Genomic DNA, 15,947 nt, shown 5'->3' on the forward strand with positions numbered 1-15,947 from the left:
CAGTAGCCTAATTCCATGAAGCTAAAACGCTACCTCCAGACCCTGAGTATCATTAAGCATCAGTGAAAGTCAAGGTTATCCACCCTGACTGGTCACCAGTGGTTTTGTCCATCCTATTTTACTGCATGAGTTATAAGAGATCACTGTTGTAGGCTAGCTGACTCCCTTAGGAATAGACTGCAAATTTGTCATACACAATTTGAATACTTCTCTGTCTATAAAATATGCAAAACCATCTCTACGATGGTGTTCCTTCTGAGGCTGATTCCCTAACTCTTCAGGTGGCCACAGTCTTGCATAGGTATGTGAAGAGTACAGACTGCTCTCCCACACGCTAAATGATAACATTGTGTAAAGAACCTCTGCCAACAAACAAGAATCAGAGTGCAGTAGGTCCTGTCTGTAATCCCCGCCTTTCTGGCAGTGTCTGGGAGACATTGCCACGTCCTTGACATTGTCAACCCAGCACAATCGGGAGAACCAGAAGAGAAACATGGCTGGGTTATTATTTGAATGTAGAACACATCATGAGATTTAAATGAGGTATTTTCTTAGATTACTAAGAATAGGCTGCAAGGGGAGCAGAAACTGGATAAAAGAAACAAATCTGTCCTCCTAACCTAAAATTCTACAGCATAAGCAGAGAATGCACAGATCACTTTCTTGTGTTTAGCTTACTGTCATGTCACTGAAGAGCTGAACAGATACACCATGATGTTTCACTTCAATAGAGTCCATACAGTTCATTTTCAGTGTTGCTCTGCATGGTCCTTCATGGAGAAGAACTTCAACATCATGTTGCATATCTTGAAACAAGCTGTAGGAGCAATTGCCAGTCAGTTTAAAATTCAGCCCATCAAATGTGACAATATGCCGAGTTGAACTTCCCATACAGACACCTGCAAATCAATGAAAAAAAAAAAAAAAAAGAAAAAAAAAAGCCTTGTAAGCATTTGCTTTCCTTCAAATTAGACTATTTCTTCACAATCATTATGGGCACATGCAGTTAATTAATCGAGAAAGTGAAGAAGTTATTGAATTGAAAATGCTGTAGTAAATCATTGACAAGAAACTTTCATTAACACAATCACAAAATCACTTAATTACTTTTAAAAATTACATTTTTTAAAGTATCTTTGTCTGGAGCAATTAGTACTGCAAAATACTTGGATAAACTTTAGGAAAATCGCTTACTGTGAAGCTCCCTCACATTGAACATGATCTATTAATAAATTTAATATGAAAAATAAAATCAAGGAAGCTGTATACCTTCTCTATTTGTAGAAAGGCTGTAACATACTTATCTTTAAATCTCACAGTATTTTTATTGTGACATTGCTTTTTATTCTGTGTAGTATTACTTTGTTTCAAACACAGTACTATTTCATTCTTATTTAAAATTTCAAAAGTGAATTCAAAGGGATTTTTTTTTCAGATTTTTTATTCAGAAAAAGAGAAGATAAAAAAATGTATGCAGGCTCAAGTAATAGCCAACTGACAGTTCAATATTCTTGTCATTACGTTATAAACACTTCCATTTCTTTCTTCATGAACTGGAAAACAAATACCACAAGTACCTAAACAGAACCTGAACAAAAGGATGATTCAGATTCATACATTTTCAAATCTTTTGCTTAAAGACAATAAGGGCAATAAAAGAAGTGTCAGCTAAAAATGCAGGAAGAAAATTCTCATTAATAGCTCAGCAAGCTGGCTTCCATTGAGAGATAAGAATAATTTGTTTCCTGTTCCTTGACCTTCAAACTGCATTTCCCAGCTGAACCAGCTTGTAAAGTTTCTTGTGTAAACAACAGTGAAACAAGTAAACAAGTTAGCAATAAAACAAAGTTTTTCAACCTTTTTTTTATTCATGGACATCTAAAAAGATTCAAAGGATAATGGGAATCATTTTAAATTTCTCATAGGTATTCTGTAACACAAAATGTATGAGTGCATTCCATTTAAATATTGTCCATAAATACCCAAGAGTCATGAATCAGACATCAAATCATATTGCTATAATATTTTTAACTAGTTCAGCAAACAAGCAGCTTTATGGCACAACTCCTGATCCTGATCCTCTGAACTCAGTTACATGACATAATAAAAACACTTCTTCAAGTACTTCCAGTTTGGAAAAGTATTTGTCAGTATTTCAGGGCTCAGATACATATACAGTAGATAGACATTTTTGCAAGAAACAATACATTTTCTTCCTAAATTTATGAAAATAATTCAATGAGATAAGAAGGGAAAAGTGAAAAACAAAAAAAAACAAAACAAAACAAAACAAAACAAAAAGAGAAAAAGAATGGTGATTAAAAGAAGGTGTCATATCAACTTTTTATGCTATTGTTTCTTCAGGTATAGAGTTTTTAAATCACTTTTGTTTATAAATGAAGAGCATTTTAGTTATAATTTTCAGTAGGGCTTTGATTTCAGTTTTGGACAAGCAGTGTTTCAAGATACTTTACAAGGAGCCTGATGAGATGCATCTGAAGGTCCTAAGAGAACTGTTGGATGAAGTTGCTAAGCAAGTACATCTGGGAAATCGTGGCATTCCAGTGAAGTCTACAGTGACTAGAAAAGGTAGAAGCATAATCCCCACTTTTAAAAAGGGGGAAAAGGAAGACTTGGGGAACTACAGGCCAGTCAGTCTTGCCTCAGTCTTGCTCCAGCAAGATCATGGAGCAGATCCTCCTGGAAACTGTGCTAAGGCACACAGAAAACAAAGAGGTGATTGGTGACGGTCAACATGCCTTCACTAAGGCCAGATTATGCCTGACAAATCCAGTGGCCTTTTATGGTGGGGTTAAGGCATTGGTAGATAAGGGAAGAGCAACTGACATCAGCTACTTGGACTTGTGCAAAACATTTGATGTTGTCCCACACAACATCCTTGTCTCTAAATTATAGATGGATTGGATAGATGGGCCACTCGGTGGATAAGGAATTGACTGGATGGTCACACTCAACTGACAACACAGAGCTGTGGTCAATGGCTCAATGTCCAGGTGGAGACCAGTGGCAAGTGGTATTTCTCAGGGGTCAGTATTAGGACCGGTGTTATTTAACATCTTCGTTGTTGACATGGACAGTGGGACTGAGTACATCCTCAGCAAGTTTGCTGATGATGCCAAGCTGTGTCGTGTGGCTGACACACTGTAGGGAAGGGATGCCATCCAGAGGGACTTTGACAGGCTTGAGATGTGGGCAGGTGCAAACATCATGCAGTTCAACAAGACCAAGTGCAAGGTCCTGCACCTGGGTTAGAGAAATCCCAAGCACAAATACAGGCCGGGTGGTGAATTGAGCAGTCCTGAGAAGGACTTGGAGGTGTGACGAAAAACTCAACGTGAGTTGGTAATGTACAACTGCAGCCCAGAAAGCCAATCATATCCCAGGCTGCATCAAAAGAAGTATGGACAGCAGGTCAAGGGAGGTGATTCTCCCCCTCTATTCTGCTCCCATGAGACCCCATCTGGAGTATCATGTTCAGCTCTGGGGTCCCAGCATAAGAAAGACCTATTACAGTGTGTCCAGAGGAGGGTGACAAAGATGATCAAGGGGCTGCAGCACCTCTTCTGTGAAGACAGCCTGAGAAAGTTGGGGTTATTTAGCCTGGAGAAGAGAAAGCTCCAGGGAGACTTTATAGCAGCTTTCCAGTACTTTAAAGGGGGCCTACAAGAAAGATGGGGAAAGACTCTTTATCTGGGAATGTAAAAATAGGACAAGGGATAATTGTTCAAAACTAAAAGAAGGTAGATTTAGATTAGACATTGGGAAGAAATTCTTTCCTATGAGGGAGCTGAGGCACTGGAACAGCTTGTCCAGAAAAGCTGTAGATACCCCATCCCTTGAAGTGTTTGAGGCTAGGCTGGATGGGTTTTGGGCAACCTGGCCTAGTGGGAGGTGTTCCTGTGCATGGCAGGGGTGATGGAACTAGATGGTCTTTGTTATATATGGAGTAGTAATTCGTGTCGAGAAAATGGTTGATATTAATAAAGAAGGGGGAGATTTAGGAATGTGGCCATGGGGGTTGGAAAGCCCCATGGTTGAGATAACATTAGACTCTTAACGACGAGGCCATCAGGAATATAAAAGAGTCTAGAGGGAACAAAGAAGGGTGATTCAGGAGACTCCATGCAGTCTGGGGTTTCTTGTTCTCCAGATGATTCTCTTGTTCTCCAGCCCTTAAGGCATGGATGTTTCTGGGTGTATGCTGTTGTTGTTACATTCAAAGTTGTTTGACCAATGAAAAGTTGTTTTGAAAAGAACTGCTGTGGAGAGAAGGGTATAAGAGGGGAAACTGCCCTCAAGAGAAGAAAAAAAAAAAAAAAAAAAAAAAAAAAAAAAAAAAAGAAAAAGGCAAAGCGATAAAGCGATGAAGTTACATCAATAAAGAAGCAGGAAAAAGAAGTGAAGAGGAACAGGCTGGCAGATGGAGACCAGGACGGGAACAGGCACTTTGATTGCCTCATGAAGATAGGTTCGGCCAGACTCAGCAAACCGCTCAGAGAAGCTCCTACAGAAAGTCGCTGGAAACAGGCGCACTGGAGCTGGAGAGAAGCTCGAGCTGAGAGAAGCAGAGCCGCACACACAACTGCCTCTCGCTGGTAAGCAGTTGTGCATTATCGGGAATCATACATCCTTAGGAACAAAGACCGTCCTAGTAACCTTACAGATTATTCTCCTTCTTAACAATTGGACAGTTTATGAGCCTGAATTATGGGACCAAACTGAGGTCAAGGTGTGGGACTCTGCAACTAAAAATGACAACGTTACAGTGGGATTGCTCAGCACCTGGCGAGCAATCTCTGAGGCCTTAAAGAGCCCTGTGGGGCCACAATCACAAACCTGTGGTTTGCCAGACAGTGAGGGAGCTGTGGGCTCCTTTACTGATCCGACTGTTAACGCCATGGGCCCCTCTGCTGCTACAGCCATCGAAGGCTTTTGCTGTTACGCCCCCTGTTGACCTGAATGTGCCTTTTGACCCAGGCCTCATTGGCTTTGAAGAGGAGATGGATATGTTTTATTTCGATTCGGGAAGAACGGGATACATAAGGCCTGAAGACCGAGTTGCTTGACAACTTAAAGCAAGACATATTGTTCAAAAGGAATGGAAAATGGAGACTGTTAAGTCATGGAATTTAAAGGATTGTGTGTTACCTTTTCTGATTGTACAAATGTATAGGCATACTTGGGTTTAGTATGTAAAACAATGTTCTGTATATTTAGAATGTTTGATGTTCGTGTGTAGGTGTTGGTGGAGTGTAGACTCCCTGCACACCCAGTGCTGTTTACTTGCCTTTTATACCTTTTATAAGTATAAATATTACTAAATTCAGATTGAGTTGAGACTTCAGTTATAACACCCTCAGTATGAGAGATGAAGTTAGGACCTCAGTAAGAGAGAGATGAAGTTATATCATTAATAAAGAAGTAGCAGTTACTGATCGTAAAAGAACCCTGGTGTCTACGTGGTCGTTATGCCACATTCAGTGTGAGGTTTTGTGTCAGCAGGAGAGTTTTCTGTTGTTGTGTCTTCAGTATATGTGCTCGACTGATGTCAGGCCAAACCCTAAAGCCTAGGGATGGACCAAGAATACATAATTTGCTTACGGTTTGCTCAGAAAAATTTCTGCTTTCCCCCATGCATACTCATTTCTGGTACCAACAGCTTTGGAAATTGATTGTAAGATTCTCAAATAAAGCACTGTAGCTATCCTTATCTAAAAATGAATTTATAATGGCCCTGAACTTGCTAATACTACTACATGTTCCAGGCATCAGTGAGACCCTCATGCATGTAGCTCTCTAAATGATGTACACTGTCAGTTCCTCCCACTTCAGGCATCTTTGATTTATGCAATGGCTTAGCATCACTTTATTGAATTCAGCATTACCTTTCTGATAAATATTTCAAGGGAGGGGGATGGGGTACATACATGCAAAGATAGATACTCACATGGACACATCCATCGGCAGCCACAAGTTTCTTCAACCTTAACAGCAGGAAGATTGCTGTGACATACAGGTTTTGGCATTCTCTCACAGTTAATTTGGTGGCTCTCCAGAACGGTGTAATCACCTGGAAAGCATGTCACGGTGTGGCACTGATCTGGTAATGTCCATTTGTCACCAGGCTGAATAAAGAGACACGAATATAAAGTAACTGAAGAGAACATCATTAGGGGTCTGAGGTGGATTGAAGGGAGAAAAATGTAAAACTTGGCTTCTACCATACTCCATTCCATAACCTCCAGCTAGCATGTGAAGTGACGCTGACAGCAGTGTTACTCAAATTAGCTTTGAAAAAATAAATAATAGAATGCAGTGTATTAAGAACTTCATGAGCATGAGAAAGTTAAATGTAGCACCATTGCAAGAAATAGACCCTGAAATTCCAAGCAAAAGATAATAGTCTAGAATATGAGACATTTGGTTACAATAGAATGAAGTATCTGGTACTCCATCTATTGTTAGCTTAGCCATCCTACAGCATGCATGGATAACATAGTCAATAAAGAATTCCCCTTGGCGTTTCTTTAAATGTCAAAGCCTTTAGTTTTCATAAGCTGTAAAATTATTTTAGAAAGAGCTCTGAGCACAGATGGTCATGGCACAGCAGGAATTAACAATATTCAGTCCAAGCTAGAAAGGCGTGCAATACTATAGCTATTTTATCCACAGCTCCAAAACTTTATAACAATTCATCCCTGCCAACAGGGAAATTGTTCATTTACCTGATTAATGTTATAGGATATACACAGTATTATTGTAAAATTAAAAATAATATGTAAAATACATCCTCTTCTTTAGAAGACTGTTCTTTAGGATAAACAATATTTTAAGGCAGTGGGATTGCATACTGCTAAATGACAAAGAAATAGATGTGGTCACAAATCTGGAATAGCTCAAGATTCATATCTGTAAAAAGCTGAGCTCTCTGGCCCCAATCCCACAGTCCTCTAAAACCCATAAATAGGCTCAATGAATTTCAAAACAGAGTGTTCATCCCTGTGGTCTGCACTCCCAAGAGGATTCCCAAGTGTGGGAAACAGCCCTTTCCAGACCTGTCTATATCTACAGAGGTAAGTTCAGAAGCCATAGTAAGACTAATGAGGCAGTGTTTCTTTGCATTGGATAACATTTCTTGATATTCACAAGCAGAGATATGTGGCAAAGAAAATATTGTTATTGGGTTAGATTATGTCCCATCCTCTCCTCTTTAGCTTATCTCTCACTCCCATGAAAAAGAACAAAGTGATAAAATATCTAGGTAGATAACAGCATAATTCACATAATTCATAGCCTATTCTTCACTATTGTGCAGACCTAGAACAGTGATGTAAAAGTCATGCTTTGTAGCTCTGAGCTATGTGATACCATCAGGTCTAAAAGAGAACTGACAGATTTGCAGCCATAAAAATGTACATATTAAATATGACTTAATTTGCTGTGTATGCTTTGTATGTTTCAGGATTTCAGAAGGGAACTTGTCCTGAACGTGACTTAATACTTTTTTTATGTATATACTTTTCAGGCTTGTGAGCCGAGAGAAAAGTAATGTGAGGAGCTTTAAGTAGGGAAAAAATATTTAGATATGAAAAAATTGAATGTTTTTTAATTATAGGAGTCTCGCCTTCAACTCGTTGAAAGTGGAGCACCTGGAAGGGTACATATACAGCTGTGCAAGTCTGGCAAAAGACTCTCTGGCTTCCATACATATTTAATTGTTTTTATTTCACTCCTCTATAGGACATCTATTGGAAAACATCTAAGAGCTGGACAAGAAAAGCAAAGCACACCACACTAAACTGAAAATATCAATTGAAGGATCCAAACTAAGCCAAGAATTACAGTGCAGAGGAAAACTGAGGGACTATGAAGAGAAAGAAATCCTAAATCCCAACTGATATGAAATTGTAGGAGTGAAAGTAGGATAGAAAGCAAAAGCAAAGATTTCTGAATAGTGAAGGACAACCATGCCACAACAGATTGGCCTGCCAGCACACCGGAGGAAAACTCAGACTTCCGCTCTGAGGGAGCTCTGAATCTACAGACCTAGACTTGAGCTCTCTTTCTATTACTGTGGATGCACAGGAAAGAGACATATGCCTGGACTGGATTCATCAGCTGGTAGCTTTTAATTTACTCTGGGTTTTGGTTGATTGGTTGTTCTTCTCTAAATCAAGTGATGAACAATACTAGAAAAGTTTGGTTATGGCAACCACTAGTTTAGCAATGTGATTTCTACTGTCATACGCACAGTGAAAATGCGGAAGATAGCTATGCAGATTACTTCACCATGAAGTCCTAACAATCTAAGACAAGTATTTACACTTCTGTTATCACCTGTATGCCTGTTTAAAAGCATCAAAGCAAGACTACCAATGATAATTAACTATATTAAAAAACCTCAATCTGTCATATTCATTCTCATGTTCTGTCATGTGGCAAGTTCAAATGATATTAAAATAGCGGCTCTTTACACAGTCTGTATTTAGAGCTATTTGAACTTCTCAGCACAGGACACCACAAGTGCTGAAACTTAACTGGATTCAAACAGTGACTGAACAAATTAATGAAAGAGAAATCTTTTGAGCACTACTAAACACAAAAATGCACCACTTGCAGTTCAGGGTGTTCCTGAGTCAAAAATTGTTCAAGGCTAGGAAAGTTCTGGAAGTATCATAAATACTTAACCTGCATTCCTCCCTGATTTCTAGTTTTGGTCACATAATACAGAGAGTTGGATGGATTTTTGCCCTGACCTAGCACATTTGATCTTCTGTCTTTGTGCTACTGACAGTGACCTTAACCATGAAATTTCTTTCAACAGTTATTTCCAGGTAGAAGGTAATAAGAGAAAAATGTAATGAATCATATCACTCATGATATTAGATTAGATTTAGGCTGAGATTTTTGATTCTGAGAACTTTGGTTTCCATTGAAAACAGCAAGAGGTCAGTTCCCACAATCTGAATGTGCTTGATGGATGTCCCACACGGGGAGCTGAGTATCTTGAGCAACTCTAAGTAATGTCTGAAGAACTGTGGATCCAGTGTTGGAGCCTGTGTTTTCTGCATTGGGAAAGAATTCATGACAGCGAAGATGAAGAATTCAATTCTTCATCCCAGTGGTTTTGTAGACTACTCTGGAAGAGGTAACAAGCCTACAATGGCACATTACTACCCCTGAGTCAGAAGAGGAACATCAGAGAGAAAACACTTCTGTGTCCTACAGGCACCATGTGATGATCAACTGCCTGCTCCAGAAGGTCCTGGATACCATGCTGGCAGTGTCTTCTAAAACCCAGTTTTTCTGGCTTACAGAATATGTAACATAAAGTCCCCCAAAAGGCTACCATTATAAAGTATGAATCTTTTTTTATATGGACTAGCCTGGCTTCTTTTCTTGCAAAAGCATTTAACCATTACAGAAATGGTGATATAAGTTTATCACCCGAAAAAAAAAGGAAACCTGGCATGTTGAAATTCAAGTTCAGGCTTCCCAGGACTTATACACATATATGTGTCTGCTGCTAGGAGCACAGAGGTCTGGGTACCTGTGGTTCAAATGAAAAAATAAAAGGAATTTTTCTCCTCCTCCCTCCTCTCCTCTCCTCTCCTCTCCTCTCCTCTCCTCTCCTCTCCTCTCCTCTCCTCTCCTCTCCTCTCCTCTCCTCTCCTCTCCTCTCCTCTCTCTCCTCTCCTCTCCTCTCCTCTCCTCTCCTCTCCTCTCCTCTCCTCTCCTCTCCTCTCCCTCCTCTCCTCTCCTCTCCTCTCCTCTCCTCTCCTCTCCTCTCTCTCCTCTCCTCTCCTCTCCTCTCCTCTCCTCTCCTCTCCTCTCCTCTCCTCTCCTCTCCTCTCCTCTCCTCTCCTCTCCTCTCCTCTCCTCTCCTCTCCTCTCCTCTCCTCTCCTCTCCTCTCCTCTCCTCTCCTCTCCTCTCCTCTCCTCTCCTCTCTCTCCTCCTCTCCTCTCCTCTCCTCTCCTCTCCTCTCCTCTCCTCTCCTCTCCTCTCCTCTCCTCTCCTCTCCTCTCCTCCCCTCTCCTCCTCCCCTCTCCTCCCCTCTCCTCCCCTCTCCTCCCTCTCCTCCCTTCCCTTCCCTTCCCTTCCCTTCCCTTCCCTTCCCTTCCCTTCCCTTCCCTTCCTCCCTTCCCTTCCCTTCCCTTCCCTTCCCTTCCCTTCCCTTCCCTTCCCTTCCCTTCCCTTCCCTTCCTTCCCTTCCCTTCCCTTCCCTTCCCTTCCCTTCCTTCCTTCCCTTCCCTCCTTCCCTTCCCTTCCCTTCCCTTCCCTTCCCTTCCCTTCCTTCCCTTCCCTTCCCTTCCTTCCCTTCCCTTCCCTTCCCTTCCCTCTCCTCCTCCCTTCCCTTCCCTTCCTTCCCTTCCCTTCCCTTCCCTTCCCTTCCCTTCCCTTCCCTTCCCTTCCTCCTTCCCTTCCCTTCCCTTCCCTTCCCTTCCTTCCCTTCCCTTCCCTTCCCTTCCCTTCCCTTCCCTTCCTTCCCTTCCTCCCTTCCCTTCCCTTCCCTTCCCTTCCCTTCCTTCCCGATTAAATGAGTGTTTTTTTTTTTGTTCGTTTTCTTTTTCCTTAATTAAGTGTCAAACCTTATGACAAACATCACAGCCACAATATCATACTTAGTGTCTAATCAGCTGAAGCTTAACCATTCTGTTGTCTGACTAGCTGACTGAGGTCAACATTAAAAAGCAAATCTGATATAAATATATATATTCCCTGTGTCTAGACAATTCATAAGTATTTCCTTATTAGCCACATCCTTCCTTACACTCGTCTTCACAAGGGAAAAATCAAAGTAAAAGGAGGGTGTCTGGGTAGTAATGTTGCCTTCTCCTATACACATGCCTTTATTTTGGCCATATTTAGCTTTCCCAGAAGTTCTTTTACCAGGTGATGGAAATATATTTTTCTTTGTCTGGGAATACAAAAATACAAATGCTGTCTTTTTTTTTTTTTTTTTTGGCTCTACACAGCCTTCAATCACATTCTACACACTGCAAGATCAGGTGTTGGAGGAACTCTCTCGGATGTAAAGCAATCCCATCACTTCAAACACCACAATTTTCCTCCTCAAAAATCTTGAAAAGAATTACTTAATATTGCCCCCACACTTGTTCTTGTTCGAAGGTATGTATGCAAGTATTCGTGGTCCTGCATAAACATTGTAACTTGTAAACCTTTTGAAGAACAGGCAATACACTTACTTTCTTTTTGTTTCCATCCTCATCTATACATTCTCTGACAGGGTCTGAAAGAGAAACAGGTATATTTTAACCATCTCTCCCCCTTATCTAGGCTTTTATGTGGTGGTCACCAGAAATACAGTTTACTTAAAAATGTGAATTAGACCATAAGAATTCATTGTGACTGTCCCTACCTGAAGAACACAATCATTGGCCCAAAGGGTACTAGAGTAAGTCAAAGAATGCATAAACATTGTTACTGCTATCATTACCTGACTTCTGCAGTGACACTGGACCCCAAAATACCCTGTGAACAGAAGGTATTGAACCAGTTAGGCTCCAATTCCATAGTACTCCTTGTATTGACATACATTGCTATCCAGATGGTACTTAAAAGATCGTGGATTTAGCTTGAGCTGGTTCTAGCCTTACTTCTTGTGTTGAATCAAGAATATTTCTTCTAATTAACAGGTGATGAGAATTTCCACACACACACCTTACTAAATGCAGAAAGATAAATACAAGGAGTAACCCCACAGTAAGGTTTGTCAGCAACTGGTGTAAACATGAGAAACCTGCACTAAGAATATTCAAATTCAGTGTCATTACATTTACACATTCTTATAATGGGCAATTTTTTATATAATGATTTAGATGGTCACAAGGTGTTCACTGAATTGCAGTTTCCATGCTTATGTGCTTTTACAACACAACTGAAGTTACATGGTAGATAATTTCATATACGTAGTATAGTATAGCAATGAGCATGCATCTAGGAAATTAAAACACTGACTAGTAAAACTCTTTATACAGTACTACATTATGCTATCATATATACCCTATATGCTCTGTCTTTTCCAGGATAAGTAATGTATTTTGAAAGCACTTAGGAAATCTTTTAAACCTTTATTATAGTATTATTCTTGGTACACTTCCATACATAAAACAAGACTCCCTCCATACAAGAAATTCGACTATATTAGTCTGGAGGGGAAAATAATACTTAACAGAATGTAAGAAACTTAAATAAATTTTTGTAAAGATATAAAGAGGAAAGAAAAACAGAAGAGAGAGGAAAAAGAGGGGAAAAAGGAAAAGAAGGAAAAAAGGAATAAGAAAAGAGAAAAGAACAAAAAAAAAAAGAAAAAATGAAAAGAAAAAAAAAAAAAGGAAGATCATTTCCCATTTTATAACAAAAGGTTTTACCACCAACAAAAGGGAGAGCCAAATTTTTCAGATATGGTTGTCTCGTAAAAGACATCTACTATTCAACTTTTTCATCACACACTTTGTCCTGTTGGAAAAGCTGAAATTGTTTTTTATAATAATATAAAACTTCCACATCTAGTACCAATAGTTAAAGCACAGACTGCAACAGTTACTGGTTTCAAATTCCTGCTCCCATCCTATATCTTGGTTCAATGTAATTTAGGACAAGAAAATCACATTTTACAGTGTGAGGAGAGGAAATGCTTCTTTAAAAGCTTAGTTTAAAGAAAAGAAAGAAAATGGCAGCTGTTTAAAATCTAGAAAATGGCAGCTGTTTGATGCTCTGGAGAGGTTTTAATGCCAGAAGTTATCCCAGTGGAGACTGATCGGATATCTCTAGAGCTGGACTGTGCACACTTTGCAACTTCCTCATTCTTAGTGGTACTTGGCTCTGAAAAAAATGTCCACTAATTTTAATAGAGACTTAACTAAGTACTTGTAAAGCTAGTAAACATGCAATGTCTAACACAGTAAGACAGTGGTTTGTGAAGAGGACACGTAATTCCTATTGTAATAAAAATAACAAAAACAACAGGAGTAATAAATACCTATACACACACAGACCAAGGAGGCAAAACAAGTAAAATATGTCCAGAGTTGAAGTGATCTTTTTTAACTGGTGGGCACTGATCTCTACAAATAAACTAATGTTTGTTTAAAAACATTTACGTCTTCCCCACCTCCCCCAAAGTACTAATTTTTTCTCAGAAACAGTTTAGAGTTAAGTCTTTCTTATTCTTTTATTTTCTTACACTTAATATAAATCATTTGCAGATGATTTATATTCATCTAAAGTCTGTGCAGAAAGATATGTAACTTGAAATCTTTAATCACAGCTAGCTTTTAACATTTTGAAGCACGCCCCCACTCATTCATGACAAGTTGAGCTTTTCTGATGTCCCTCATTTAACGTCCAGCCCTGATAACTAAGAAGATGGTATCTTGAAAGTTCAAGCCTAGGCAGTTTAAAAGGCTCACAAAAAGCTGATTAATCAGAATAAAATTTGGCTACATGCTAAAAGTGCTCAGATTCAGTTTTCCACCTAAGTGATGGAGGTGCTCTAAGTTAATATTTTTGATGATTGTCAGTGAAATAGTAACAAAGGAGAATTAGTCTGACTTCTAAGCCTAAAATAAATTATTGGATTCTTGTCTGAAATTAAGTGAAAGTTACGTTAATCAACACAGGAATAAACATCACAGCACGTTGCCACTCTTTTTGCTGCTTTTTGCATTTTGATTTTTGTTTTTGCTCAAATTATGTGGCCACAACTATAGTGAACTTACCCAAGCACACTTTATTAATAAATTCACTATTCAGTGTGATCATAGTGGATAAGTCTTCAAAATTCTGGAGCTTCATGATTCTATTAACAGCTGATGGCCCAGTCAAAATCCTGAGTTGCTCTTCATCATATCTGTTCCCAACTCCAATAGGAAACAAGGACACTCCTAGGAAAAGAGAATAAATGGTCTTAAATGGGTAAGGCACAAGAGAAGATTGTTGCTGTTTTTAGCATTTCATTTGCTTCTTTAAAAAAAAAAAAAATTATTTCAACAGTCAATTTTTACATATTACTTGCATCACATAGGTTAAAGGCAATTTGGGGAAGAAATGGTGATGTTCTAATCACAATGTCAGCTAAAATGAACTCTATTCACCCCAAACATTAATAAGATTATGTAAGGTCAACAAAATGCAGCTGCAGATTTAATGACAACATCTTCACTTTTTTTTCAAATGTAAAATAATCTCAGTGTGTCTTTTTCTTTCTTCAGTTACACAGCAACCGGATTATTTTCAAGCTGTTTTTTTTTTTTCTTTTTTTTTTTTTTTTTAAATAGTTGTTATTTAGGCTTTGTCTTATTCAAGAGCTCCCAAAGCAATCAGCAAAGGAAGTCACTGTTCCTCAGGAACACACCTGAGGAAGCTGAGGTACAGAGGCAACAGCCAAAAAAAATTTGAAAAAAAACATGCAGCACACATCAATACCAAAACCAAATTCCCGTAGAAGTCAATACAGACCCTGACCAAATCCTCCCTTTATTTATGAATATTCCAAGATACACTGTACTGCAACAGTGTTGAATTTATAACATTAAATCACATCATCCTTGTCTATCCACAGGCACCAGGAAAATGAAGTACCACTAATTTAGAAATTGTATGGAAGCTGTTTGGCTTAAATTGGAGATTAATCCTGATTTTACCAGTAATTCAAAGGCATCTTCATCCTGAAGGTTTTCTTCAGGCCTGTTTCTTACCAGAACACTACAGACAGTAAGATTGTATCAATGAACTTAAATCAACATACCAGTGCGTGAATTTTTTACCCTCTGTTCTAGTGCATTACTTAAGAACCAACAACTCTGCTTAAAAATAGTGACAGTGAAATGAGATTTACTGTTCATTCTTGCAGCAAGTGCAGCAGTCTCCACGGTGTCTTCTGATTTCCCTGACACGATGACTATTGCTATCTTCGATGCACCTGGTCTCCCTCCATGGGATTCTGACATTGTGTTCTGAACTACAAAGTCAATGGCTTTGCCTAAGAAGAAAATAAATTAAAGATAAATTCAAGATAAATTAAAGATATGATGGGAGGGGGGGGGGGGGGGGAGGGAGGAAGGGAGGAGGTGGGTAGTGGTAGGACAAGGTATCACTGTTTTAAACTAAAAGAGGGTAGATTTAGGTTCAGTGTAAGGAATAAGTTCTTTCCTATGAGGAGGTGAGGCAGTGGAACAGGTTGCCCAAAGAAAAAGAAGTTGTGGATGTTCCAGACATGTAAGTGTTCAAGACCAAGCTGGATGGGGCTTTGAGCAATCTGGTCTAGTGGAAGGTGTCCCAGTCCATGGCAGAAAGGTTGTACTAGATGATCTTTAAAGTTCCCTTCAGCCCAAACCATTAGAGTTTTCATAGAATCATACAAAGGGCTATAAAATTAAACCTTATGTTGTTTTAGTAGGTTATATAGCACTGGAAAATTACAGGATTTCTTTTCAAAGGACTTTTAGTGTCTGCGTTACTGCTATCACATGGAAAATCTCAGCTATTAAGAACCTACCAGTATTACTAATACTTCCCAACATAGAAGAACCTTCCTTTGCTTTTCAATCTCTGATGTATCAGGAATTTTATTTAGTACCTTTCCTTAGCTTAAGAGGATAAAGTTACACTTCTTGCTTTAGTAATTATATTTTCCAGAAGTATTACCATTGCGTTACATAAAAAGAAAGATCCCTAATCTTGAAAATGTACTTATTTCACAGTAGCAGAACAACAGTGACATCCAGTGGCTATATGATCTGAACTACTACAGCTTCATGCCACATTACTGGTACAGTCAAGTTGTTCAGTTCCTAGAGATCTAGCCCTTCCCAAATGTGATCAGTTTTTGCTGTGGGTATGAAAAGCCTACCTATTACCAGCAAATTATCTGAAATCTAGACTTGTCAGGCTAACCAATAAT

The 15,947-nt window shown here is 39.2% G+C and overlaps 1 protein-coding gene across 1 annotated transcript in view; it reads right to left on the minus strand.

The window, feature by feature from the left end:
- VWF (von Willebrand factor) overlaps positions 1–15,947 on the minus strand; it is a 150,028-nt gene that overhangs the window by 44,808 nt on the left and 89,273 nt on the right. The window contains exons 31-35 of the mRNA XM_068654434.1: positions 14,883–15,026; positions 13,765–13,929; positions 11,230–11,273; positions 5,969–6,146; positions 679–899 (exon numbers count right to left, since the gene is read on the minus strand). Coding sequence (XP_068510535.1) covers positions 679–899; positions 5,969–6,146; positions 11,230–11,273; positions 13,765–13,929; positions 14,883–15,026 — 752 coding nt within the window. The remainder of the gene's footprint in view (positions 1–678; positions 900–5,968; positions 6,147–11,229; positions 11,274–13,764; positions 13,930–14,882; positions 15,027–15,947) is intronic.

This window comes from Anas acuta, chromosome 1 (assembly GCF_963932015.1).
Source record: "Anas acuta chromosome 1, bAnaAcu1.1, whole genome shotgun sequence".
Classification (NCBI taxonomy): domain Eukaryota; kingdom Metazoa; phylum Chordata; class Aves; order Anseriformes; family Anatidae; genus Anas; species Anas acuta.